Raw genomic sequence first — 26,581 nt, forward strand, 5'->3', positions numbered from 1 at the left:
GCTGTCCCCCAAGGATCATCCTTTGCCTACTCCTGTATGTCATCTACATGCTGCCCCTGGGCGACAACATCAAAAAAGATAAGGAATAGAAGCAGGAGTAGGCCATTTGGCCCTTTGAAACTGCTCTGCCATTCAATAAACTCTTGACTGATCTGATTAAAGCCTCAGCTCCACTTCACTGCCTGTCCCCAATAACCCTTGACACCCTTGTAGGTTAAAAATCTGTCTAACTCAGCCTAGAATATATTCAATGACCCAGCCACCATGCTCTCTGGTGTAGGGAGTTAATGACCCTCTGAGAGAAAAAATCCTTCATCACCTCCATCATAAATGGGTCACCCCCTTGGGCACAATTTTCCCCCTGTTGGGGGGGTTGTGCGGGGGTTGGCGGGAGCGGGCGCGAACCCGATCGGCGCCCCCAATCGGGTCTGCGCCGCCATTTTACGTGGCCGGGCCAACTAAGGCCCGCCCAGCGTGAAGCACGGCCAGAAACGCTGTGCGCTCCCTGTGTGAGCGGGCGGGCGGGGGGGGTGGATTCCCTGAGCCGGGGCCTGCGTTCTTTCGTGAATGCACGCAAAAGAGCGCAGAAATCTCCCAGATTAGTTTATGGTTTAAACATTTAAATAAAGAAATTAAAAACTTTTAAGACATGTCCCCTCATGTCACATGAGCTGGGACATGTCAAGGAATTAAAAAAAAGTTTTTTATTGAATTTTTAAACACTTCGTGAAACCTCATCCCGCCCGTGGATGAGGTTCCATGAAAAATGAGAAGGCCTTAAGGTTGGACGGGCAGCTCATTTTATTAATTCAGTTGGTTTTTAACAGGCCTTAATAGGCCTTTGACAGCTCGGCGGGCGCGCAGCCGAACTGAAAATCTAAATGACGCCCGCCCAACGTCACCGTGCATCATTTACATGACGGCAAGTGGGCCCCGTCCCCACTCGCCAACCCGATAATTCTTCCCCTTATTTTGAAACTGTCCCCTAGTTCCAGGTGTCCCCATGTGGGGAAACATCCTCTCAGCATCTACCCTGTCCAACCCTTTCAGAATCTCATATGTTTCAATAAGATCGCCTCTCATTCTTCTAAACTCTAATGAGCATAGGTCCAATATGCTCAGCATTTCCTCATAAGATACAATGCCAGGTTCAACATGTACACTGATGACACCTAGTTCTGCCTTATCACCACTTTTTTCAAATCCTGTACTCTTGCTAATTTGTCATGCTGCTAGCCCAACATACACTATTGGATGAATAGAAACTTGCTATAGTTAAATATTGAGAAGACCAAAGTCATTGGAGACAGGCTGGGAAGCAGGAGGGTTGGTAACATGGCAGTGGAAGGCACTGTGAAGGAGGTCCAGTGTGTTCCTGCCACCATGGGCCCAAAGCTGGGACAGCAGCAGCCATTTTATGAGCCGTTGACATTTTACCAGCGCCAGAATGGCCCTCCACCATGTGAAGAGTCTGCCAGTTTCAATTAGGCGACCTCCCAGTGGCTTCCCATGGGGCTTTTTAATTGGCCGCTGCAGGTAAAATTGCTGCTGCAGTTCCATTGTGGCCCTCGAGGGCTTGGGATCCACACTTGGTCCCGATGTTAGGACTTGCAGTGTGCTGATACAATGCTAATCATTGCCTCAAATGTCTGCCACAAACTCCATTCTCTAGCCAATGACTTCATCTCTCTCCCTGGCAACTGTCAACCATGGCACCTTGTTTCACCCCGAGATGAGTGCATCAGCTCCATAAATAAGACTGTGCATTTCCACCATCTAAAATCACCCACCAAGTCCTGTTCATCCATCACCTTTGTGCTTGCTGAACTACATTGGCTCCCAGTTTGGCAGTACATTGACTTTAAAATTCTCATCCTTTCATTAAGGCTGTGGTTGTTAGGAAGAAGGCGGGGTTTCCATCTTAGGTGGGGTGCCGTCCTGATCCACAAAGGGCAGCTCCTGAAGATTGGACGCCACCCTTCCTTCCCTCCTGCCCTTTGATGAATGTAGTTAAAAAATCAGGCTGCCTGCTCCCGCCCAACTGCCCACACCAAATGTTTTTTGAGATGGATAGCATGTTATCAGGGTCTATTGGCTTGGTAATTGACCCTTAAGTTTAATTGACCCTTGAATACCAATTAAACATGGCACCCGCCCACCCCCTCCCTTGTATTATGGGGGTGGGCTCAGTGGTGGGTGGGAAGGCAGTGGGGCGGGCACCCACCCTTTCATATATGCCTGCCCCACCGAATCACAGCCAGCGGCACATAAAATGCAGCCTATGGCCTCCTGCACATCCCCGATTTTAATCGCTCCACCATTAGCCTTTAACTGCCTCACTCCTCAATTCTGCAATTCCAACGCCTAAAAATATTTACCTCTCAACCTCTTTCTCTTCCTTTTGGATGCTCCCTAAAACCTACCTCTTTGCCCATGCTTTTGGCTACTTGTCCTAATGGCTTACATGGCTCGGTGTCAAATTTTGCTTGATAATGTAAGTGTAGTATCTTGGAACATTTTGTTACCTTAAAGCCACTAAAGAAATACAAGTCTTTGTACATCAAGATACACTTAGGTCAAATTCACTATAAACTGTCAACATTTAACTGCAGCAACGGTTAGACCTTGGGTGGTAATATGTTGGGTTTTTAACATTTAACACTAAAACAAAAGCAGCTACCTAGCCTACTGACAGCTAACCAAAATATCTGGTTGAAGTTTATGCAGTTGTCAGCTCTGGTCACCAAGCATCACTGTGGAATGGTCTTGACTTTTTGAGCCTACATTTCCATGTTTTCCTGGGAGTTTAGCTGGTCTCCTGCTGTAGTTATGGTGGGAGATTGATAGAAGCCCTGTGGAATGTCAGGCCTTATGATGCAGAAATTTTGCATCATGAAGTTCTGTTTCTAGGTACTGGGGACAATTTCAATCCAAATGCATGATATTACATTGCTTCCAGCCTGGGACAGGTTGAAAGCCAGCTGGCTAGATCTAAATGAGATCTGAGTTAAATTACCTTGATCGTTACTTCTGAAGCAGAAGGTTTACGGCTCACGGTTAAAATCGGGTCAACTATTCACAAGACTGTTCAGAATGTTTCATCAATTGTTCTAGATTATTTTGGAGATTATTTTTCCCTCTTGCAAAACAGAATAGGACAGAAATTTCCAATTAGGGAAGTTTACATGCAGATATTTAATAAGCTCACACTCAATTCCTGTATGCACTATTTTAGCTTAGACTTTCACCTATTTGCAACTAATTTTGTCAATCAGAATTCCTACACGCATGTTGATGTGGAACCTAATTCAGCCAAATGGTGTTGGCTAATTCACCAGAAAGAAGCATTTGCAGGACTTTTGCATGACAGGAAGAGCTCAGTGAAAAGGAGACATGGCAAAGGCAAATTTCAATGCTCCAAGACTTATAAAACATCCAAGTGAGGAGTTCCCATCAGCCAGCAAGTCAAGTTCAAATTAGTGATGGAATATCCTTTTGAAGTTTATGGCTAAGTGTCACAAGGCATGCCAAAGAAATCACCAGGCTCCAGAATCAGAGGGCTAGTCATTGTACTGCATGAAATGCAGCGGTTCAAGAAGGCAGCTCACCACCACCTTCTCAAGGGCAATAGGGATGGGCAATAAATGCTGCCCTAGCCAGCGAAGCCCACATCCCATGAATGAATATAAAAAAGATCTTGACACACCTACCTGGCAATGATTATGGACAACGGCCTCCATAGTATGCTGCCATTTGCACATCTTGTGGTATTGCTGAAAGAACCCTGTAATTAATCTGTAGTTTTGGAGATCACACAGTAACAGTCAAGATGATCTCCTCCGTATCATATCCTCTAAGGTGACAATAATGCAGAACAACCCTCCTGAGTATCTACATCATGGAAATGTGACTTAAAATTTAGAAGTAAAAAAGTAAAGTAAAAAGGTGAAAAAAACAACTGCTAAAGTCTCTACACTTTAGCATCCCAGCCAGAGAGTTAGGAGGCAGTGTCACTTGCTCATGCTCTTCATTGACTGCCAATCTGATTTATTTTGACAGGCACTTGATGTGCCCTAAGCAGCCTTTGAAACACCTGAAACAAATGACCCAAACGTTTATAGCCATTTTAAATGCTAAACAAAGAAATGTTCCCTGATGTGGCTATTAACCCTTAAGTGTTCACTTACCTTTCATTTTTCCAGCAGCCTTTAAGAGCTGCTGTTACTTTCCATTTCCTCTCATCTCTTCATCAGGAAGCTCATCAAGAATATGTAATTGGAGGCACTGCAAGAAATTCCCAAGAACTAATCCTGTTCAAAATTAGTAAGCCTTGTGCTCATTGCACAGTTACTACTCTAGGGGTTGGATTTTGCTCCCCAGCTGTTGGAAAGATCCCAGTGGTGGTGGCACCCTCTCCAGTTGACCCAATAATGGGCCTAATTGGATACAGCAGATTGCCCCTGCCACATTCAGAATGCTCAAAGGTGGAAATGTGTCAGGTAGCCTAGCCAACACACACTTTTCCTGGTCTCATCTCCTAACCCGTCTCTGCTGGACCAGGAGAATTCAACCTTATGTTTCAGGTCAATGAACTTTTATCAGATCTAGTGGAAATACTGGATGTGTAGTTATCATGAGTCTGATTCTGATAAATGGTCATTGCCCTAAAACATTAAGGCCTGAATTTTTCAGGCAATGGGCGGGCTCAGCAGGAGCGGGCAGGGGTGGTCGCAGAGCCGATCGCCGCCCGCGATTGGCTCCACGCTGCCATTTTATGCAGGCGGGCCAAATAAGGCCTTCTCAGCATAAGATGTGAGCGGTAGTGGGCGGGGGTGGGGGAGGGAGGAAGAGTCGGGGCCAGCGCACCAAACAAAACATCACAACTCAGCGTGATGATATCATCGCGTGTCATTTTACGTGTTGGCGTGTCAGGCCCGCCCCCGTACGCTGACTGAAAAATCCTCCCCTAACCCTTTTTCTCCATTGAAGCTGCCTGACCTGCTGAGCATTTCCAGCATTTCCTCTTCTTATTTCCAACTGGGGACTTTTTGGAAACTTCTCACATTTCGTTCAGAAACATTATACAAAACGTAGAGATGCAGACCAAACAATGTAAGCAAAGCAGATAGCAGACAAAAAATAAAAGTTTGGAGACAGTGTTGAAAATCCCACTAAGGTGATCCACGTAAACATTCAAAAAAATTGACACAGATCCGTACTCAGCTTTCCCCCTGCCTCCTGGTCAGTAACATTTTGGACAGGCTCACCAGCTCTTTGTTTCACCATACACTAACACCTCTACTTCTATTCAGAGAAAATGTCAACATTAATTCACGAAGGGAAGTTGAGGCTGGTCAAGGGTGTAAAAGAACCAACCTATATACTTCCATGTTTGTCTGTTGTGCACAAGTCTTCAAACAAACTTGTGCACAGGAAACCGGTCTTAAATTCATATAGATAAACCTTAATAACATGTGTAAGTTTCTGATAGATCTTTGAGACAGCTCTAAAGCAGACATAGCTCCTTCTGAATATTATAATGCATTGAAATGAAACCAAGGGCAGGATTTAGCCCTTGGTGGGGGTGCTCGGCGGGAGCGGGTGGGGGTGCTCGGGAAGCCGACCGCCACCTGCGATCGGCTCCACACTGCGATTTCACGCTGACGGGCCAAATAAGGCCCACCCAGCATGGATCGCGAGCGGCAGTGCTAAGCGCTGCCTGTGTGGGCGGGGGCAGGAGAGAGAGCCGGGTCTATCGCGCAGTTCACGCATGCGCAAGAAAGAGCGCTTCAATCTCGCTGAGGCACGGAGACTCTGTCACATGAGATGGGGCATGTTTTAATTCAAAAATAAAGTTTTTATTTATTATTTATTTGCTTTAGAAAACCTCATCCCGCTCGTGGTTGAGGTTTCCTAAAAAATGTAAAGGCTGCTTGGCCTTTTCGCCTGCCCGCCAACCGTTAAGTTGGATGGGCAGTGAAAATTTGAATTTAATTAGATTGTTAGTGGCCTTAATAGGCCTTTCAATTATTGGCGGGCACACAGCCGACTCTGGCGCGTGCCCACTGAACGAAATATTGCGTGACAGCGCAATGATGTCGGGATGCACATCCGGCGTCATTGCACAACATTTTACGCTCAGTGTTTTCACTCTAAACTCCATTGCCTAGCTACCAACTCTATGGAAACTGCCTAAGACTAAGCCACGCTGTTTGCAACATTGATGTCGTGCTTGATCCTGAGATAAGATACCGACTACATATTCATGCCATCCCTAAAACCATGTTTGTGCGCGCACACCGTGTATGATATTCTGCCTCAAATGTGATATTCCATTTACGTGGGTTAAAGTTGGGCTGTGTGCTCTCACTTGCCCTTCTGAGGTGTACTACAACTACAACAGGTTATATTTATATAATGCCTTTAAAATAATAAAACTTCCCAAGGCACTTCACAGAAGCATTATAAAACAAAATCTGATCTGAGACACATAAGGACATATTAGATCAGATAACCAAAAGTTTGGTCAAATAAGTAGGTTGTAAGGAGTGTCTTAAAGGAGGAATGTGGGATAGAGAGATGGAGAGGCGTAGGGAGGAAATTCCAGAGCTCGGGGCCTGTGCAGCTGAAGGCACAGCCACTACTAGGAAGGTGATTAAAAACCAGGGATTCTGAAGAGGCCAGAATTAGTTGAGCACAGATGTCTCGGAGGGTTGTGGGGTTGGAGAAGATTATAGAGGTGGTTGGTGCAAAGCCATGAAGAAATTTGAAAACAAGAATGATAATTTTAAAATTGAAATGTTGCTTGAGCAGGAGCCAATGTAGGTCAGTGAGCAGAGGGGTGATAGGTTAACGGGACTTGGTGTGAGTTAGGACACAGGCAGCAGTGCTTTGGATGACCCCAAGTTTACAAAGGGTAGAATGTAGGAAGCAAGCCAGAAGTGCGTTGGAATAGTCAAATCTAGAGATAATGAAGGCTTGGGTGAGGATTTCAGCAGTAGATGAGCTGAGGCAGGGACAGAGTTGGGTGATGTTACGGAAAATAGGCAGTTTTAGGGATTGCGTGAATATGTAGTCGGTATCTTATCTCAGGGTCAAGCATGACATCAATGTTGCAAAGAGCCTGGCTTAGTCTCAGACAGTTTCCATATAGTCAATAGCTAGGGACTGGAGTTTAGAGTGGAAACCAAAATCAATGGCTTCAGTCTCCCTAGCACAGTCAGCACTGGATGTCAGATAAGCAGCTTGATAACTTAGCAATAGTGGAGAAGTTGAGAGAAGTGGTGGTGAGGTAGAGCTGGGTGTCATCGCATACATGTGAAATCAATGCTATGTTTTTGGATAATGGCGCCAAGAGGCAGCACGTGGATGAGGAAAAGGAGGGGGCCAAGGAAAGATTCCTGGAGGACACCAGAGATAATGGGTGTGGGAGTGAGAAGAGAAACTATTAGAAGTGAGTCTCTGGCTACAATTAGACAGATAAGAATCGAACCTGGCAATAGCAACCCCATCCAGCTGGTTGACAGTAGTTAGGCAGAGCAGGATCGTGTGATCAGCCATGTCAAAGATAGCAAACAGGTTGAGAGGGACAGGAGGGATAGTTTACCATTGGCACAATCACATAGGATAAAATTTATGACTTTGGTAAGAACGGTTTCTGGACTGTTTGAGGGACAGAAGCCTGATTGGAGGAATTCGAATAGTTCTGGTAAAGGTGGGCAGAGATTTGGGAGGGGAGAACACGTTCAAGGAGTTTGGAGAGGAAAGGGAAATTGAAAATGGGATGGTAGTTTGCATGGGTGGTGGGGTCAAGGGTTGTTTTTGAGGAGTGGGGTGTTGACAGCAGCATTAAAGGAGAGAACGGACAACATTTGAAGAGTGAGAACTATTTGCAATATTGGCCAGCATGGAGCCCAGGAGGAGAAGCTGGGCGGTGAGGATTGAGGGAGCAGGAGGTGGGTCTTATGGACAAGATGAACTTGGAGAGAGCATGAGGGGAGATAGCAGAGAAACTAGTGAAAAATGAGATTTCAGGGGTAGGTAAGTGAGGTTAACTTTAGAGGTTTGGCCCAGTGGTCTAGAGGAAGGGAGGGAAGTGGCAGAGGCAACTGATTAGATGGTTCCGACATTAGTGACAAGAAGTCCATGTGCTCCTCGTACTTATTCTAGGAGCTGAGGATGACATGAGAGAGGATTTTAAGAAGACTGTTTGCAGGGGAGAAAAGAAGCTTGGGGTTATCCTTAAATTCCAGGATGATCCTGGAATATTAAGGCAACACTCTTGAGGTATTAAAGCATTTAAATGGCCCAGGGCCTTTATTTGCTTTCCAGTTTTAAAGTATATTTCAGGACTTGCCTAAATTCATTTCTGGGATTTTAAAATTTTTTTCATTTCTTTTTTAGCATAATATTGGAGATTATGGCTTCTTTCTCATATTCTTTAATGCTTACGTGGATTCTGAAAGTGCCATGTATCATCTGCTAATTCACTGGGAGGGTGTAAGCAGAATAAGAGCTGAAGAAAAGGGAACATGTTCAGGAATTTTTAAAGTGCAATCTTTATTTAAGCTCAGGGGACAAGAAAGCATCTAAGTAAAGAGTCATTTGTCTGCCAGCAAGTCAAGATTAAATTAATATTGGGGTTGGTTTGGTTTTGAAGCCTAAGATTTCCACCATTTAAGGATTGAAACTCTACAAATGAATGGGACATGATAGGTAGGTCAGCAGTGATTGCACATGCCATTCTGTCACAAACTGTCATGTCACGGCTACTTGGTAGTGAGCATGAGGAACTGGCTTTACAAGCTTTGATTCAGCATAATGCCAGTTGCTGATCTGTGCCACATTCTGTAAGAGCACCTTCAACCAACCTGCATTATAGAAACAGCCACCCCTTCAACTCCTTCAATGTTTTGTCTCCCTCCTCTCCAGACTAGGATGTTGGTCACACCAGCCCCCACCCCCCACCCCACACCCAACTCCTAGTGTTGCTGATGTTTATTGCACACTTTTATATTGGTCAGCAAGTGTATCGCTCCAATGAACAACAATAACAGCATGACATGGCTGTTCAAAGCAGCCACACTGCTGCACTTCCAAAAGTAGAGGGGTCATTGATGATAATCTCGTGGTTTTACCTTGCAACACATCCTGTGTATAAGTGACTATGCAGACAAATTTTGCTATGATTGCTTTATCTGTGAAGTGTTGAAAACATGAGTGTGCTTCATGTGTTGTCACTTTCAGCCAGATATGCTGCAACCTGGGAAATCCTGCTGAATCCTGGGAAAGGTGACGTGGAGCGTCAAACAGGGGAGCAATCCTTGCCCCTGCCTCACACAGCAACACTTCCACTTAGACACCAAACTCCGTGCTCCAGTGTTCCATCATTTGCTTATAGGCTTCAGTTCTTGCCTCCAAAGTTACTGTTTTATCTCTTGCAACCTTTCTAAAGGCTCCATGCTTATAAAGTGCTTAAAACTACTGTAAAGGCTGCAACAATTTTTCCCATGTTGAATTCCATTGGCCAGGATTTTACAGGGCCCCAAGGATCATGCTGGGGGATGGGGTGGAGGGGTGAAAAATAGGGTGGGGTGGCAGGGGTGGCATGTCCGTTGCCTTCCTGCCCCTTCCTGACATTTTACTAGTGGCTGGGAAGGTGGTGGATGACCCTCCTGCCCTTATCCAAAGTGAGGCCCTTAAGTGGCCAATTAAGAGCAGGTGGGCACTTTGCCACATAAGGAGACTTCCAGGTACACCTGACGGCCTCCTTGCATGCTCATGGCGGGGGGGAGTGGCTTCCTAACTGAGCAGCAAGAGGTAAGGGTCACCCCCTTGGAAACGCCTACCCCTGTCCTCACCAAGGACACACTCCCCCGCCACTACTCCCCCCACCCCACTGCCGACTGGGACCTGCCTGAAAAGCCCTCATGAGCCCAGTCCCACTTACCTGGGGTCCTGGGCCTCCACTATTGTTGCTAGTCCTATCCAGTTGCAGTCCCTGCGGTGGCCACCATTCCCTGTGGTGCTGCTGGGATTGAAGAGCTCCCGCTCTCTGATTGGCCAGCAGTTGCTGGTAGCCGAACCTCAGCCCAAAAAAGGGACAGGAGCCAAAATTCTAGGCAGTTAATTGACTGCTGCATGTAAAATCAATCTGATAGGCTGAGGCGGGATTGCCTCGACTTTCCTGTCACCTGACAGAGCCATCACTCTCCTGTAAAATCATCCATTGTTTGAACTCTTCTGCAACTGACCAAGTTGCTTGACTGCAGCACCAAATCATTCTTTACAATAATCTTTATACTTTTCTTTCCAAGATGGGCATTGATGTTCCGTTGCCAGAGTCATAATATCCAATGGAAGTCTTCCTGAAGCTACATTATTTAATGGCACATCTAATTCTTTGGTCAAACCTTGGCCTGCCTCAATGTTGTACACCTTTATTTTCCTGGTGGCATGTTTCTGGAGCACCAAGATAGTTTAACAATCAGAGCATCTCGAAATACTGAATTCATGAAAGAGAGAGCATCAGGGACTCAAAACAACGTGAGATGGGAGAGAGAGAGAGCAGGAGAGCAGCGAAGACTGAAAACAGTGTGAGAGCAGAAAGAGGGAGCGAGAGAGCAGTGAGGATTTAAAACAGCGTGAGATGGGAGAGAGAGAACAACAGAGTAATGAAGACTAAAAACAGCATGAGATGGGAGAGAGAGAGTGAGAGAGTAATGAAGACTAAAAACAGCATGAGATGGGAGAGAAAGAGCGAGAGAGTAATGAGGACTAAAAACAGAGTGAGATGGGAGAGAAAGAGCGAGAGAGTAACAAGGACTAAAAACAGAGTGAGATGGGAGAGAAAGAGCGAGAGAGTAACGAGGACTAAAAATAGCATGAGATCGGAGAGAGAGGGCGAGAGAATAATGAGGACTAAAAACGGCGTGAGACGGGAGAGAGAGAGTGAGAGAGCAGCGAGGACTGAAAACTGTGTGAGAGGGGGAGAGAGCGAGAGAACAGCGAGGACTTGAACAGCAAGAGAGGGAAAACAGAGCGAGAGAGCAGCGAGGACTTAAAACAGCGTGAGATGGGAGAGAGAGAGCGAGAGAGCAGCGAGGACTTCAAATACTGCAAGAGGGAAGAGAGAGAGCTGCGAGGACTTAAAAGGAGAAAGAGAGAGCAATAGAGCAGTGAGGACATAAAACAGCTTGAGTGGGGAGAGAGAGAGTGAGAGAGCAGCAAGGACTTAAAACAGCGTGAGAGGGGAGAAAGAGATTGAGAGAGCAGCGAGGACGGAAAGCAGCTTAAGGGGGGGGGAGAGAGCGAGAGAACAGCGAGCTCTTAAAACAGCGTAAGAGGCAATAAAGAGAGAAAGCGAGAGAATAATGAGGACTTAAAGCAGCGTGAGTGGGGGGAGAGAGAGCAAGAGAGCAGTGAGGACTTAAAACAGCATGAGAGGGGAGAGAAAGCGAGAGAGCAGCGAGGGCTTGAAACAGTGCAAGAGGGAAAAGAGACAGAGCAAGAGAGCAGCGAGGGCTTAAAATACTGCAAGAGGGAAGAGAGAGAGTGAGAGAGCAGCAAGGACTTAACACCGCGAGAGAGGGGAAAGAGAGCTAGAGAGCAGCGAGGACGTAAAACAGTGTGAGAGGGGAGAGAGAGAGCGAGAGAGCAGCGAGGACTGAAAGCAGCATAAGAGGGGGGGAGAGAGTGAGAGAACAGCGAGCTCTTAAAACAGCGTGAGAGGCAATAGAGAGAGAGAGCGAGAGAATAACGAGGACTTAAAGCAGCGTGAGTGGGGGGAAAGAGAGCAAGAGAGCAGTGAGGACTTAAAACAGCATGAGAGGGGAGAGAAAGCGAGAGAGCAGCGAGGACTTAAAATAGTGCAAGAGGGAAGAGAGAGAGCAGCGAGGGCTTAAAACAGTGCAAGAGGGAAGAGACAGAGCTAGAGAGCAGCGAGGGCTTAGAACAGTGCAAGAGGGAAGAGAGAGAGCGAGAGAGCAGCGAGGGCTTAGAACAGTGCAAGAGGGAAGAGAGAGAGCGAGAGAGCAGCGAGGACTCAGAACAGCGTGAGATGGGAGAGATAGCGCGAGAGAGCAGCGAGGGCTTAAAATAGTGCAAGAGGGAAGAGAGAGAGAGAGCGAGAGAGCAGATTTGGGTCAGTGTTCAGAAACAGGAGGGTGTGACTGGGAGTCAGGCAGGTAAGGAGACCCAGAAGCTGGAAGTGGAGAGCCTCAGCCTTTATAATTGTCCAACAGGTTTGAGGTTCTTGCAGCCTGTATGGATGAAAGTGAGAGTTGCAAGGTGAATGAGCAAACTGATCATGACACCGTGGTACAGGAAGCCATTCAAGTGGAGGGGCGTTCATAGGAATGTAGTGGTAATATGGGACAGTATAGCCAGAGGGATAGGCAGAGTTCACTGCAGCGAAGAGCGTGAGTGCAGATGGCTGTGTTGTCTGCCCAGGTCCAGGGTTCACGACATCTACTTGGGATTCGAGAGGAACTTGCAGTGGGAGGGGGAGGATCCAGTTGAAATAGTACACTTTGGTACCAATTACATTGATAGGACTAGGAAAGCAGTTCTGCTTAAGGATTATAAGCAGCTAGGGGCCAAATTAAAAAGCAGAATCTCAAAGGTAATATTCTCTGGATTATTACCTGAACCATGAGCAAACTGGCGTAGGGTAAATAAGATTAGAGATAAGAATGTGTGTCTCAAACACTGTTGTCGGAGAAATGGGTTTCAATTTGTTAGTCACTGGCACCAGTACTGGGGAAAGTGCGAGTTGTACCGTTGGGATGATCGTCACCTGAATGGAAAACAAAAACAAGAACACCTGGAAAAACTCAGCAGGTCTGACAGCATCTGCTGAGAGGAATACAGTTAACGTTTCGAGTCCGTATGACTCTTCAACAGAACTAAGGAAAAATAGAAAAGAGGTAAAATATAAGCTGGTTTGAGGGGGGGGGGGTGGGACAGGTAGAGCTGGATAGAGGGCCAGTGATAGGTGGAGATAACCAAAATATGTCATAGACAAAAGGTCAAAGAGGTGTTGAAGGATGGTGTTATTATCTAAGGAATGTGCTAATAGGTGACATTAAGGGTAGAAAGCAGGACGAGCAAGGTACAGATAGCCCTAGTGGGGGTGGGGTGAAGGGAAGGGATTGAAATAGGCTAAAAGGTAGAGATAAAACAATGGATGGAAATACATTTAAAAATAATGGAAATAGATGGGAAAAGAAAAATCTATATAAATTATTGGAAAAAAGGGGGATCAGAAAGGGGGTGGGGATGGAGGAGTGAGTTCATGATCTAAAATTGTTGAACTTAATATTCAGTCCGGAAGGCTATAAAGTGCCTAGTCGGAAGATGAGCTGCTGTTGCTCCAGTTTGCGTTGAGCTTCACTGGAACAATGCAGCAGGCCAAGGACAGACATGTGGGCATGAGAGCAGGGTGGAGTGTTGAAATTGCAGGCGACAGGGAGGTTTGGGTCATGCTTGCGGACAGACCGAAGGTGTTCCCAGACTGCATTTGGTCTCTCCAAAGTAGAGGAAACCGCATTGGGAGCAGCGAATGCAGTAGACTAAATTGAGGGAAGTGCAAGTGAAATGCTGCTTCACTTGAAAAGAGTGTTTGGGCCCTTGGACGGTGAGGAGAGGGGAGGTAAAGGGGCAGGTGTTGCACCTTCTGCGGTTGCATGGGAAGGTGCCATGGGAGGGGTTTGAGGTGTAGGGGGTGATGGAGGAGTGGACCAGGGTGCCCCGGAGGGAACGATCCCTACGGAATTCTGCCGGGGCTGAAGGGAAGATGTGTTTGGTGGTGGCATCATGCTGGAGTTGGCGGAAATGGCGGAGGATGATCCTTTGAATGCGGAGGCTGGTGGGGTGATAAGTAAGGACAAGGGGGACCCTATCATGTTTCTGGGAGGGAGAGGAAGGTGTGAGAGCGGATGCACGGGAGATGGGCCGGACACGGTTGAGGGCCCTGTCAACCACCGTGGGTGGAAAACCTCGGTTAAGGAAGAAGGAAGACATGTCAGAGGAACTGTTTTTGAAAGTGGCATCATCAAAACAGATGTGACGGAGGCAAAGGAACTGAGAGAATAGGATGGAGTCCTTACAGGAAGCGGGGTGTGAGGAGCTGTAGTCGAGGTAGCTGTAGGAGTTGGTAGGCTTGTAATGAATATTGGTGGACAGTCTATCACCAGAAATTGAGACAGAGAGGTCAAGGAAGGGAAGAGAAGTGTCAGAGATGGACCATGTGAAAATGATGGAGGGGTGGAAATTGGAAGCAAAATTAATGAATTTTTCCAACTCCAGATGAGAGCATGAAGCAGCACTGAAGCAATCATCGATGTACCAGAGAAAGAGTTGTGGGAGGGGGCCTGAGTAGGACTGGAACAAGGAATGTTCCACATACCCCATAAAGAGACAGGCATAACTGGGGACCATGCGGGTACCCATACCTACACCTTTTATTTGGAGGAAGTGAGAGGAGTTTAAGGAGAAATTGTTCAGTGTGAGAACAAGTTCAGCCAGATGGAGGAGAGTAGTGGTGGATGGGGATTGTTCGGGCCTCTGTTCGAAGAAGAAGCGGAGAGCCATCAGACCATCCCGGTGGGGGATGGAGGTGTAGAGGGATTGAACGTCCATGGTGAAGAGGAAGCGGATGGGGCCATGGAACTGGAAATTGTTGATATGATGTAGGGTGTCAGAGGAATCACGGATGTAGGTGGGAGGGGACTGGACAAGGGGAGAGAGAATGGAGTCAAGATAGCAAGAAATGAGTTCCGTGGGGCAGGAACAGGCTGACATGATCGGTCTGCCGGGACAGTCCTGTTTGTGGATTTTGGGTAGGAGGTAGAAGCGGGCCGTCTGAGGTTGGGAGACTATGAGGTTGGAAGCTGTGGAAGGAAGATCTCCAGAGGAGATGAGGTCAGTAATAGTCCTGGAAACAATGTCTTGATGTTCAGTGGTGGGGTCATGGTCCAGGGGGAGGTAGGAGGAAGTGTCTGCGAGTTGACACTCAGCCTCTGCGAGGTAGAGGTCAGTGCGCCAGACAACAACAGCACCACCCTTGTCAGCAGGTTTGATGACAATGTCAGGGTTGGACCTGAGAGAACAGAGTGCAGCAAGTTGAGAGAGAGACAGTTTAGAGTGGGTGAGAGGAGCAGAGAAATTAAGACGACTGATGTCACACCGACAGTTCTCAATGAAAAGATTAAGAGAAGGTAAGAATCCAGAGGGAGATGTCCAGGTGGAGGGAGAATATTGGAGGTGGGTGAAAGGATCCGTTGAATGGGGAGAGGACTCCTGCCTAAAGAAGTGAGCACGGGGACGAAGGCGGCGGAAGAAGAGTTCAGCATCGTGCCGAGCCCGAAATTCATTGAGATGAGGGCGTAAGGGTATGAAACTAAGTCCTTTACTGAGCACCGAACGTTCAGCATTGGAGAGGGGAAGGTCAGGGGCTATGGTGAATATGCGGCCGGAGCTGGGATTGGAAGACGGGATGGGGACAGAGGGACAGGCAGGGGTGGAGGGTCCTGGATGGGCGTTGGTGTCGATGAATTGTTGGAGCTTGCATTCCTTTGCACCTGAAAGAAAGAGACAAAGTTACTTGTTGAGGCGTCGGATGAGACGAAGAATAAATTGAAACTGGGGGCATGGACAGTTTAGAAATAGGGTGCGGCGGTGCTGCTGGAGGGAGAGGTCGAGTGTGTTCATATGGATGGTGCTGGATGAGTTCACTGGTGAGTCATATAACTAGGGTGGTAGAGAGGGCTTTAAACTAAATAGTGGGGGAAAGTGATCATGCGAGAGGAGATGTGGTAACTCAAAGGGAAACAATGAGGTAATAAAGCAAGGTAGCAATTTGGGTAATGATAATCAGAGAGTGGCAGGAAGGGACAGAGAGTATAAACTTAAGAGTGCACCAGCAGATAAGGCTAGAGAGTGCAAAAATATTAAAAAGACAGAGTTAATGGCTCTGTATCTGAATGCACGCAGCATTCATAACAAAATGGATGAATTATTAGCACAGAAGAAATAAATATGTATGAACTGATAGCTATCACAGAGACATGGTTGCAGGGTGATCAAGGCTGAGACCTAAATATTGAAGGGTATTTGACATTTTGAAAAGACAGAAAGCTAGGAAAAGGTGGTGGGGAAGCTCTGTTAATTAAGGATGCAATTAGTACGGTAGTCAGAGGTGACCTTGGCTTGAAAGACCAACATGTAGAATCAGTTTGGGTAGAGATAAGAAATAGTAAACATAAAAGGTCACTTGTGGGAATCATTTATAGGTCCCCTAACAGTAGTTACATGGTAGGGCTGGGCATACAGAAAGAAATAAATGTGACCTGTAAGAAATGTATCACAATAATCATGGGTGACTTTAATCTACATGTAGATTGGATGAATCAGATTGACAAAGATAGCCTGGAACATGAATTCATTGAATATATGCGGGACAATTTCTTAGAGCAGCACATTCTAGAGCCAACCTTGGAGCAGGCTATTCTGGATCTGGTAATGTGAGTAATGAGTCAGGATTAATCAATAACCTCATAGTAAAGGAGACTCTGGGCATCTGTGATCATAACACAATAAAATTTCATGTACAGTTTTAAGGAGCGAAGTGTGAGTCTAAGAATAGTATTTTAAACCTGAATGAAGGTAATGATAACGGTAGGAAAGCAGATCTAGTTAAAGTGGATTGAGAAACTAACTTAAAAGGTAAGACATTAGAGATGTAGTGATAGACATTTAAGGAGATATTTAATAACTCTCAGCAAAGATTTACCCCAGTGAGAAAGGAGGACATTTTGAGAAGGATGCATCATCAATGGCTGAATAAGGAAGTAAAGGATAGTACCAAATTGAAAGAAACACTGTACATATCTGCAATGATCTATCACTATAGGTCAGAAGATTGGTCAAATTTTAAGAACCAGCAAAGAATGAATAATAAAAAGTGGGAGAAAGAAGCATATAAGAGAAAGCTAGCTAGTAATATGAAAACAGGTAGTAAGAAGTTCTACAAGTATTTAAATAGGAAAAGAGTAACTGACACTAGTGTTGGTCCTCTCGAGAGTGAGTCTGGGGGGATTGATAATGGAAAACAAGGAACTGGCAGTGGCAGTGAACAGGTATTTTGTGTCTGTCTTCACTGTAAATGACTTAGAAAACTTCCCAAAGATACTTAAAAATCAAGAGGTGAACAGGAGGGAGGAACTTAAAACAATCATGATCACTAGGGAAAAGGTGCTGAGAAAACTATTAGACCTAAAGGTTGACAAGTCCCCCAGACTAGATGGACTGTATCCTAGAGTCTGAAAGGAAGTGGCTGCAGAGATAGTAGTTATAATTTTCCAAAATTACTTAGATTCTGGAAGGGTCCCAGTGGATTGGAAAATTGTTAATGTAACACCTTTAGTCAAGAAAGGAGGGAGACAGAAAACAGGAAACTACAGGCTGGTTAGCCTAACATCTGTCATCTGGAAATTACTAGAATCCATTATCAAGGAGGTTACAGCAGGATATTTCAAAAATCATAATTTGATCAGGTGGCGTCAACATGGCTTTGTGAAAGGGAAATTGCATTTAACTAATTTACTGGCGTTTTTTGAGGAAGCAACAAACACAGTGGATGAAGGGGAACCTGCAGATGTGGTGTACTTGGATTTCCAGAAGGCATTTTATAAGGTGCCACATCAAAGATTACTACTGCTGCCGGAGGTCACCGATAACGGTTGTTGGCTTAGTACAAAGAGGAGAAGAGTCAATTCTCTCTTAACTCTAAATTCACTTTATTCACGTCGTTAGATCATCTACATATAGCTTATACGTCTGGTTAAATATAGAATTGCAGTTTACAGCAGGTTATACAGTTTTATATCCAAAACTAGGATCTAAACGCACACCCACTTGGTTTCTCTGACACTTCCTGAGTGGTCACAGAATATAAAAGCTAATACCCAAAAAGGAGAGCTGATGCTGGCCAGGCGTTCCGTTCTCTCTCTCTTGCATCTCTACGTTGCTGACGTAGGTTCTTCCGCTTCTGCGATGGTTGGTCTCCGGAGTTCTCGCTGCTTCCACGCCCGATATTTTCCATTCTTATACTGAATCTTATCTCTTCAAGCTGTGCTGTCTCTCTCCCATTGGTTTAGGCTTGCTTGCCTAGTCTGTGGCACTTCCTCATTGGCTCTGTCCCAAGGACTTAGGTAGCATTACCTCGTTACTCCTTTCCTACATAAGGACTTGTGTCTTATCACATTCCCTTTGTTTTCCAAGAAACCCAGCTACTTCAAACCGGTTCCAGCCAGCTCAGGCCAGTGATTGGACTCAGGTTACTTCAGGTCAAAAGTTGCTTTTGCCTGTGTCAGCAGTTCGGCTGCAGCCCCTGGCCAACACTACACAGAATAAGATTACATGATGTAGGGGTAACTTATTAACATGGATAATGGATTGGTTAGCTAACAGGAAGCAGAGAGTAGGGATAAATGGGTCTTCTTTGGGTCGGCAAGCTGTAACAAGTAGACTGCCACAGAGATCAGTGCTAGGGCCTCAACTATTTACAATCTATATCAATGGTTTGGATGAAGGGACCTTTGGATATATGGTAGCTAAATTTGCCGATGACACCAAGATAGGTAGGAAAATAAGATGTCAAGAGGAGGTAGAATGTCTGCAAAGTGATGTAGATAGGTTAACTGAGTTGGCAAAAAATTGGCAGATGGAGTAAAATGTGGGAAATTGTGAACTTCTCCACTTTGGCAGGAAGAATAGAAAAGCAATATGCTATTTAAATGGAGAGAGATTGCAGAACTTGGTGCTACAGCAGCATTTGGGTGACCTGGTACATGAATACATAAAGTTAGTATGCAGGTACAGCAAGTGGTTAGGAAGGCAAATGGAATATTGGCACTTACTGCAAGGAGAATGGAATATAAATGTAAGTAAGTTTTACTGCAGCTATACAAGGATTGGTGAGACCGCATCTGGAATACTGTGTACAGTTTTGGTCTCCTTATTTAAAAAGATATAATTGCATTGGAAACAGTACAGAGAAAGTTCACTCAAATCATCCCTGGGATGAAGATGAGGAGTTTATCTTATGAAGAAAGATTGAACAGGTTGGGCCTATACCCATTGGAGTTTATGAGAATGAGAGGTTATCTTATTGAAACATATAAGACCCTGAGGGGATTTGATAGGGTAGATACCGGGAGGATGTTTCCACTTGGGGGAGAGATGAGAACCGGGGACACAGTTTAAGAATAAGAGGTTTACCAAGATGAGGAGAATTCTTTCTCTTCCCCAGAAAGCAGTGGAGGCTGGGTTATTGAATGTATTCAAGGTAGAGTTAGACAGATGTTTGATAGACAAAGGAATCAAGTGTTATTGGGGCTCGACGGCAAAACGGAGTTGAGACCACAACCAGATCAGCCATGATCTTATTGAATGATGGAACAGGCCCAAAAGGCTGAGTGGCCTACTCTTGAACCTAAGTCCTATGTTCCTATGTTGCTCAGCAAATTAACAAAAAACAGTTTATCTGATAGTAGAAAGCACAGAAAAACATACGTAACTGAGGGTAGATCCTTTCCTCTGGCGGGTGGGCTGGGCAGGAGCGGGCGGGGCAGGCGTGGAGCCTGCGATCGGCTGCGCCCTGTCATTTTCCGCGGGCGGGCCAATTAAGGCATGCGTGCGAAAGAGCGCAGCATCACCCTGAGGCACGGAGCTGCCTCAGGAAGATAAGTTGATAATAAAACTTTTCAATAAATGAAGTAAAAAATTATTTAAACATGACCCCGTTATGTGACAGTGTCACATGAGCTGGGACATGTTTGGGCATTTTGCAAAATTTATGTAATTATTTTGTAAAACCTTCAGGAAACCTCATCCCGCCCGTGGATGAGGTTTCCTGAAAAATACTCTTGGGCTCCTCACAAGTCCGCCTAAATTAAGGTTAGACAGGCAGCATTGTTAACAACTTTAATTACTTTTTTAATGGCCTTAAAAGGCCGTTGACAATTCGGCTGGTGCGCAGCCACCTCTGGGGCGCGTGCCCGCTGAACAAAATATCGAAATGACACACGATGAAGCCGGGACGCTTGCCCGACGTCACCGGGCGTCGTTTTACGCGTCGGCGCATCGGGTCCGCCCCCGCACACTGACGGCAATATTCTGCCCTGAATTCTTTTGCATTTCAAAAAAACACTAATCTCAACATCATCAATGACAGCAGGTCTAACAGCACCTGTGGAGAAAAAAAACAGTTAACGTTTCGAGTCCGTATGACTCTTCTTCACTCTGAAGAAGAGTCATACAGACTCAAACGTTAAGTTTGTTTTTTTTCTTTCCAGAGATGTTGTTAGACCTGCTGAGTTTTCCCAGCATTTTCTGTTTTTGTTTCAGATTTCCAGCATCTGCAGTATTTTGATTTTATCATCAAAGACAGCTTGTGTCAGTTTCTTACAGCTTTCAAGCAAACTTCACACCACTTAAGTCAGCCGAATTGACATTCTTTTCCTTGGTGGTTAGGTCTTACAACCCTCTGAAACAGACTTCTGTCACCAGGTTCTTTGTATCCAATTTTATTTCTTAAGATACTCAGTGAAACGTAAAGTTTGACTAAGGTTAGCACAGCTTTGAAATGTGGTTGCCCTGTTGTGTTTAGCTCTAATTCTTTCACCCTGGGATTCTGGCTAAACATTCTATGGCTTCGAAACTGTGATCTTCTTCACAGACCAATGTTTTTTTGTAGGAAAGCCTGCAGCTTTTAGTAGGTTTTGTTTTACTCTTGGCTTTACAACGCATACCAGCATGAAATTTACTCAAGTGTTTAAATTCGGCCAAGTTATGCCAAATCTGTATCCATACAAAGCATTTCTATGCCTGCTGATCAGTTTGATATAATTTAAATTCAAGTAATATTGTTAAGTGCAGGTGCCCTTTAAGGGGCGCACCTGCCATTAGGAAGACCAGGCTGAAGGACCACTGGGTGTGCTGACAAAGCTGCCTGTTCCCCCTGCTGAGTTCAGAGGCCACAGTCAGTGTTTAGGAGAAAAGAGCAGTGTCGGAACAACTCAGTTCAACATTACAGTCATTTAGAAGTTGTGGGTACACGAAGGTTATGTGTTACTCACCTTGGTCTGAATGGTGCAGGCACGTTGTGAATCACAACCCCCATGCCCAAAAATGGGGGCTGTCCAATTTCTAGCCCGATTTCTTGAATTTGACGCTCATGACTCAGCACAATCTATTTAAAATATAAAAATTATTCTAATTCTATATAACATTTCTTTTGATTATAAACACAATTTTTACTTAAGTAGAGGTAGTCTGATTTTGATTAAATATTGTGGCTTTCATGCATTGGCTTGGTGTTTTATCAGCCTGCAAATTTTTGATTTTTATCAGTACTGTATTTTTGAATTCTTTTAAATCTAAGCAACTGAATGTTCATGGTTTAATAAAATATATTTTCAATTCTAGATGAACAGGAGGATACCAAAGCAAAAGTAAGTATCACCATATTATTGTACGTTTTCGCACATTTATAAAGCTTTTGTTAAATGATATTTACAATATTCAATTATTTTGCACTTCTCTCTTTTATGCAATTGCTGTAATTAAAGGGATGATATCTTTATGAAAGTGCTGGGATGAACCCTTTCATTTGCTGATGAATGTTTGATTTAATGAAGTAGGCTCCATCATAACATGCCATTGCATTTCTTGCACATTATGGGCTGAATTTTCCCCCCGTCAGGGGGGAGGTTGATGGGTGGGCGCTTACGGGTGTGCTTCCGATTGGCGCCCCCGATTGGAGGCGTGCCACCATTTTACGTGAGCGGGCCAATTAAGGCCCGCCCAGCGTGGCGTCCGCACAGAAGCGCTATGCACTCCCTGTGCAGGCAGGAGGGGTGGAACCCCACAATCGAGAGTGCGCTCTTTCGCGCATGCACATGAAAGAGCGCACTCATCTCCCTGAGGCTAAGTGCTGCCTCAGGGAGATCGGATCTAAATGTGAAAAAGACAAAAATAGAAAAATAAAATTTCCCTTACATGTCCTCTCATGTGACAATGTCCATAATTTTCACAAAACCTTTATTTAAATTTCTTAAAGCCTACATGAAACCTCATCCCACCTGTGGATGAGGTTTCGTATTTTTTTTAGTTCCCACCGGGGCTCCTGGCCTGTCCGCCAACCTTAAGATTGGACGGGCAGGTCCTTTAATTACTTAATTGACCCTGTCAATGGCCTCAATTGGCCATTGACAGGTCGGCGGATGCGCAGCTGATTTTGCTGAGCCCCCGCCTACCTGAAAATTTAAATCGGGTGCGGTGACGTCGGGAGTTCCCCCTCGACATCACCGCGTGTCATTTTACGTGTCGGCGAGCGGGCCCCGCCCCCACTCGCCGACTCGTAACATTCTGCCCTATGTAATTGTGATAAGATTCCCTCTATAATGTTTTGCCAAATTAAAACAGGAAATGCTGGAACCACTCAGCAGGCCCAGCAGCATCTGTGGATAAAGGATAAAGGTTGTGAACCTGAACTGCAGACCTTTTCACAAGTTGCTGTCTGATTTACTGAGTTTTCCCAGCATTTTCCATTTTTATTTCAGATTTCCAGCATCTGCAGCATTTTGCTTAGCATTTTGCTTATTTTTTTTCTGAAGGCAGTGACTATTTAATTGAATCAAGGAGGGAAATGAGCACAAAGCCACTTTATGATGAGATTTCTGGCAAATACTTTTTGAAATTAACAGCGCTAATAGCAATATCAAAATGAAAAGCTAGCAAGTAAAATCAATCGATTCCTCCAAAATACTCTTCAGGAATATTTTTGTCAGTAACCTGATAGCTGAGTGCAGAATCATTTCATTTTTATTTAACTTTTATTTTCATCATTGGGGATTTCAGTAATGGTGCTTATATGGGCTGCAAAATATGGTTTTATTTGGAAAGACTTAATATTCAGCAACCAGCAGCTAATGAAAGTAAATAAATCTCACCATGATTTTCTTCTGAGCTGCAGACTTTGGTCTGTTACCGCTTGGCATTGCTGTAATGAGGTTATTGGATTCCAGAATTCTGCATGATAACTTTCTATTTATGTCATAAAAATATTGAAACATTTAAATATAGAATATTTATAAGCCAGTTCTAAGACACAAAAGACATAAAAGGAGCCAGAATATGCCACTAGAGTCAGGCCAATATAAATCCACTATTAAGTAGCAGGGAAGTGGCAGCACTGCCTGCTAACTTATTGGAGAGTGTTGAATACCTTTGCTCTAACGTAAGTTGTGTATTTCGGCAACCTCACCTACTGCAAAATGAATATACAGTCTCAATGATGTTGCTACAGGGAGTTGTCAAGCAAAGGCAAACTGTTTCCCATAGGGATGGAGGGGAAGTTACAGAGAGAGTCACTCCAGCTATTTTCTCCATCACAAAGCAGCATTGGTAGAGGCATGGGAGTGGGTCTCCTTGCTATTTTTGAGGTGCAGGGATTTCAAGAAGAGAAACAAAAATAACTTGCATAGTGCAAATACTTTCTTAATAAAGAATGCCTAGCTGCTACCAATGTGCTGATTTAATTTAATGAACAGCCCAACAAACTACCCGCTCAATAAGCGGGTCTTATTGAGAATAGGAAATGAAAGTGGAAGGTAGAATAAGTGGGTCTTATTGAGAATAGGAAATGAAAGTGGAAGGTAGAATAAGCGGGTCTTATTGAGAATAGGAAATGAAAGTGGAAGGTAGAAGATCAGCCATGATCTGATTGGACTGCAGAATAAGCTCAAGAGCCCATTCAACCTACCCTAGCTCCTATTTCTTATGCTCTTAATATTCCATAAAGCAGAACATTTTGTGATAGAAGCATAGAAGTTCATAGCACAGAAGGAAGTTACCCAGCTCATAGTGTCTCTGCTCATGATTTCTGTAAGCAAATACAAACTAATTCCATTTCCCTGCTCTGTCCTCATATCCCTGGTATCTTTCTCTACTTCCACTATTTGTCCACTTTCTCCTTAAAAGGCGTTATATTAAGTTACTCTTCATCCCATAAGAATTGTTCCAAAGGGAAGGAGCAGAGTGGTTATAATTTTTTGACTCACAAGCAATGTAAGATTTGCAATTGTGTGTACAGCAAGTCATTGGAATTAACTGTTTTATACTGACCATGAGAATACTGAAAAATATTACAGTAGCTCTTGAAATGGTGATGCAGTGGTAATGTCACTGGACTAGTAATCCAGAGGCCCAGGCTAATGCTCTTGGGACATGGTTTCAAATCCCAGCAGCTGGTGGAATTTAAATTCAATTATTACTAACAAAAAAAGTCTGGAATTGAAAGCTAGCCTCAGTAATGGTGACCATGAAACTATTATCAGTTGTTGTAAAAACCCATCACTAATGTACTTTAGGGAAGGAAATCTGCCATTCTTACCTGCTCTGGCCTACATGTGACTAGACCCATAGCAATGTGGTTGACTCATAACTGCCCTCTGAAATGGCCTAGCAAGACACTCAATTCAAGCGCAATTAGGAATGGGCAACAAATGCTGACCTTGCGAACAATGCCCACATTCCATAAAAGAATAAACCACATACAAAACCACATTCAAACTTGCGATTTACGTGAAATGTTCTTGTATATTTTATATGTTTGATTTGCCTTAGAGAAATGCAGAGAAGACACTAGTTTCTAAGTGTGCTACAGGTTTTATTTACAGTGCTTTACAATATCTCTGCAGTCACAAAATGTCCGCACCATGCTTCTCCCAGCTCTAGCTTCTAGTAGAATGTTGTCCGCTAACTTTGCTCTGAATTAACACCCAGGCTTAAATAATCAAGCACTGTGAGCATAGGTCAGTTACCAGACTCACATAAACAAAAACAGAAGACTTGAACCATTGAACAAGAAGTGCTACAAATGCTACAATTGTACAAGACTTTGGTGAGACCACACCTGGACTAAGGAAGGATATACTTGCCATGGAGGTGGTACAGTGAAGGTTCAGTAGGTTGGTTCCAGGGATAAGAGGTCTGGCCTTTGATGAGAGGCTAAGTGGGCCTATACTCTCTGCAGTTTAGAAGAATGAGGAGTGATCTCATTGAAAATTATAAGATTCTGAGGGGGCTTGGCAGGGTGGATACTAAAAGATTGTTTCCCCTGTTTGGGGAATCTACAACATAAATAAGGGGTCAATCAGTTAGGACTGACATGTGGAGAAATTTCTTTACTCAAAGGTTTGTGAATCTTTGGAATTTCCTACCCCAGAGAGTTATGGATGTTCCATCATTAGATATATTTAAGTTTGGGATCGACAGATTTTTGGTCTCTCAGGGAATCAAGAGATATGGGAAGAGGGCAGGAAAGTAGAGTTTATGCTGAAGATCAGCCATGTTTGTATTGAATAGCGGGCCAGGCATGAGGGGCCATACCGTCACTCCTGCTCCTATTTCTTATGCCCTTATGTTCTTATGTTCATTGCATTTTTACCAGCTTTCATGTTATGGTGTACTGCATACAGTATACATTTTTGTTTATTTCATATTGCAGAAAAATGAAGAAATCTTGTATGCCACAATAGAACACAGCAACCCAAGTGCTTCTAATGAACAGAATGCAAGGAGTGACGACACTTGTGAATATGCAGTGATTAACTACAATTGTAAGCAAGAAACCATCACTTCAGAACAAGATACTCAAGAGTATGAGGAAGTGATACCCAACTAATGGATTGTAAAAGAGAAACAGTTTCATATGGATACAGTTTATCAGCTGCATTCTAATAGTGCAGTCTGCTCAGCTTTGCTGGTGATTATAGAAGCAACAAATGCTGTTTAGTGACTTTATCACTGAGGCCAGAGAATTATTTCATTGCTATGTTGTTTTGGCAGAGGACGAGTTAAAAATGAGAATTGTTTTTGTGTTTTCTTTGTGGGTTTGGACTGTAATGTTTTTTAGGGAAGGAGTAGATCTCCCCACTCTCTTGCCTCATCTTTATCTTTCATTCCTGCTGACAAGCAGACATCAATTAACACAATAGCCCAGGTTTTGGGGTCAGTGGCAATGCAACAATAATCACTGTTGACCTTGAAGAGAGCTGCCGACAAAGATCTAGCGATTCCTGTAAACTGATTTCCCCATTCCTGAGGTTAGTTTGACCCTAGAGCCATGTCAAGGGAATCTCTGGTGGCTGGGTAAGCAGCCATTAACATTGAAGAATTCTCACAGACTACAAACCTGGCAGTAAAATGCACTGATCATCCTTCACTTCTTATAAATTTCACATGGAGCAAAATAAAAGGCAGAATTTTGCCCTTGTCGGGCGGGTGTGGCCGGCGTGCCCGGGAGCGGTCACAAAGCCAACCGCGGCCCACAATCGGGCTCCAACTACGATTTCACGCTGACTGGCCAATTAACGGCCAGCCAACGTGAATCGTGCACTGCAGAGTCGCCAGGGTGGGAGCGGGAGAAAGCCGAGCACGGAAGTGCGCGCATGTGTGGGGGTGCGTGCAATAAAGGCACAGAGCTGCCTCAGGGAGCTGAAGATTTTTAACAATA

General features: G+C 44.6%; 1 protein-coding gene across 1 annotated transcript in view; it reads left to right on the plus strand.

Moving 5' to 3' along the window:
- Nucleotides 1-26,198, plus strand: part of LOC144691581 (uncharacterized) — a 63,730-nt gene extending 37,532 nt beyond the window's left edge. Inside the window, exons 3-4 of the mRNA XM_078559794.1 lie at nt 21,490-21,515; nt 25,574-26,198. Of these exons, the coding sequence (XP_078415920.1) occupies nt 21,490-21,515; nt 25,574-25,750 (203 nt within the window). The 3' untranslated portion in view covers nt 25,751-26,198. The remainder of the gene's footprint in view (nt 1-21,489; nt 21,516-25,573) is intronic.
- Nucleotides 26,199-26,581: the final 383 nt, after the last annotated feature.

This window comes from Cetorhinus maximus, chromosome 16 (genome assembly GCF_964194155.1).
Source record: "Cetorhinus maximus chromosome 16, sCetMax3.hap1.1, whole genome shotgun sequence".
Taxonomy (NCBI): Eukaryota; Metazoa; Chordata; class Chondrichthyes; order Lamniformes; family Cetorhinidae; genus Cetorhinus; species Cetorhinus maximus.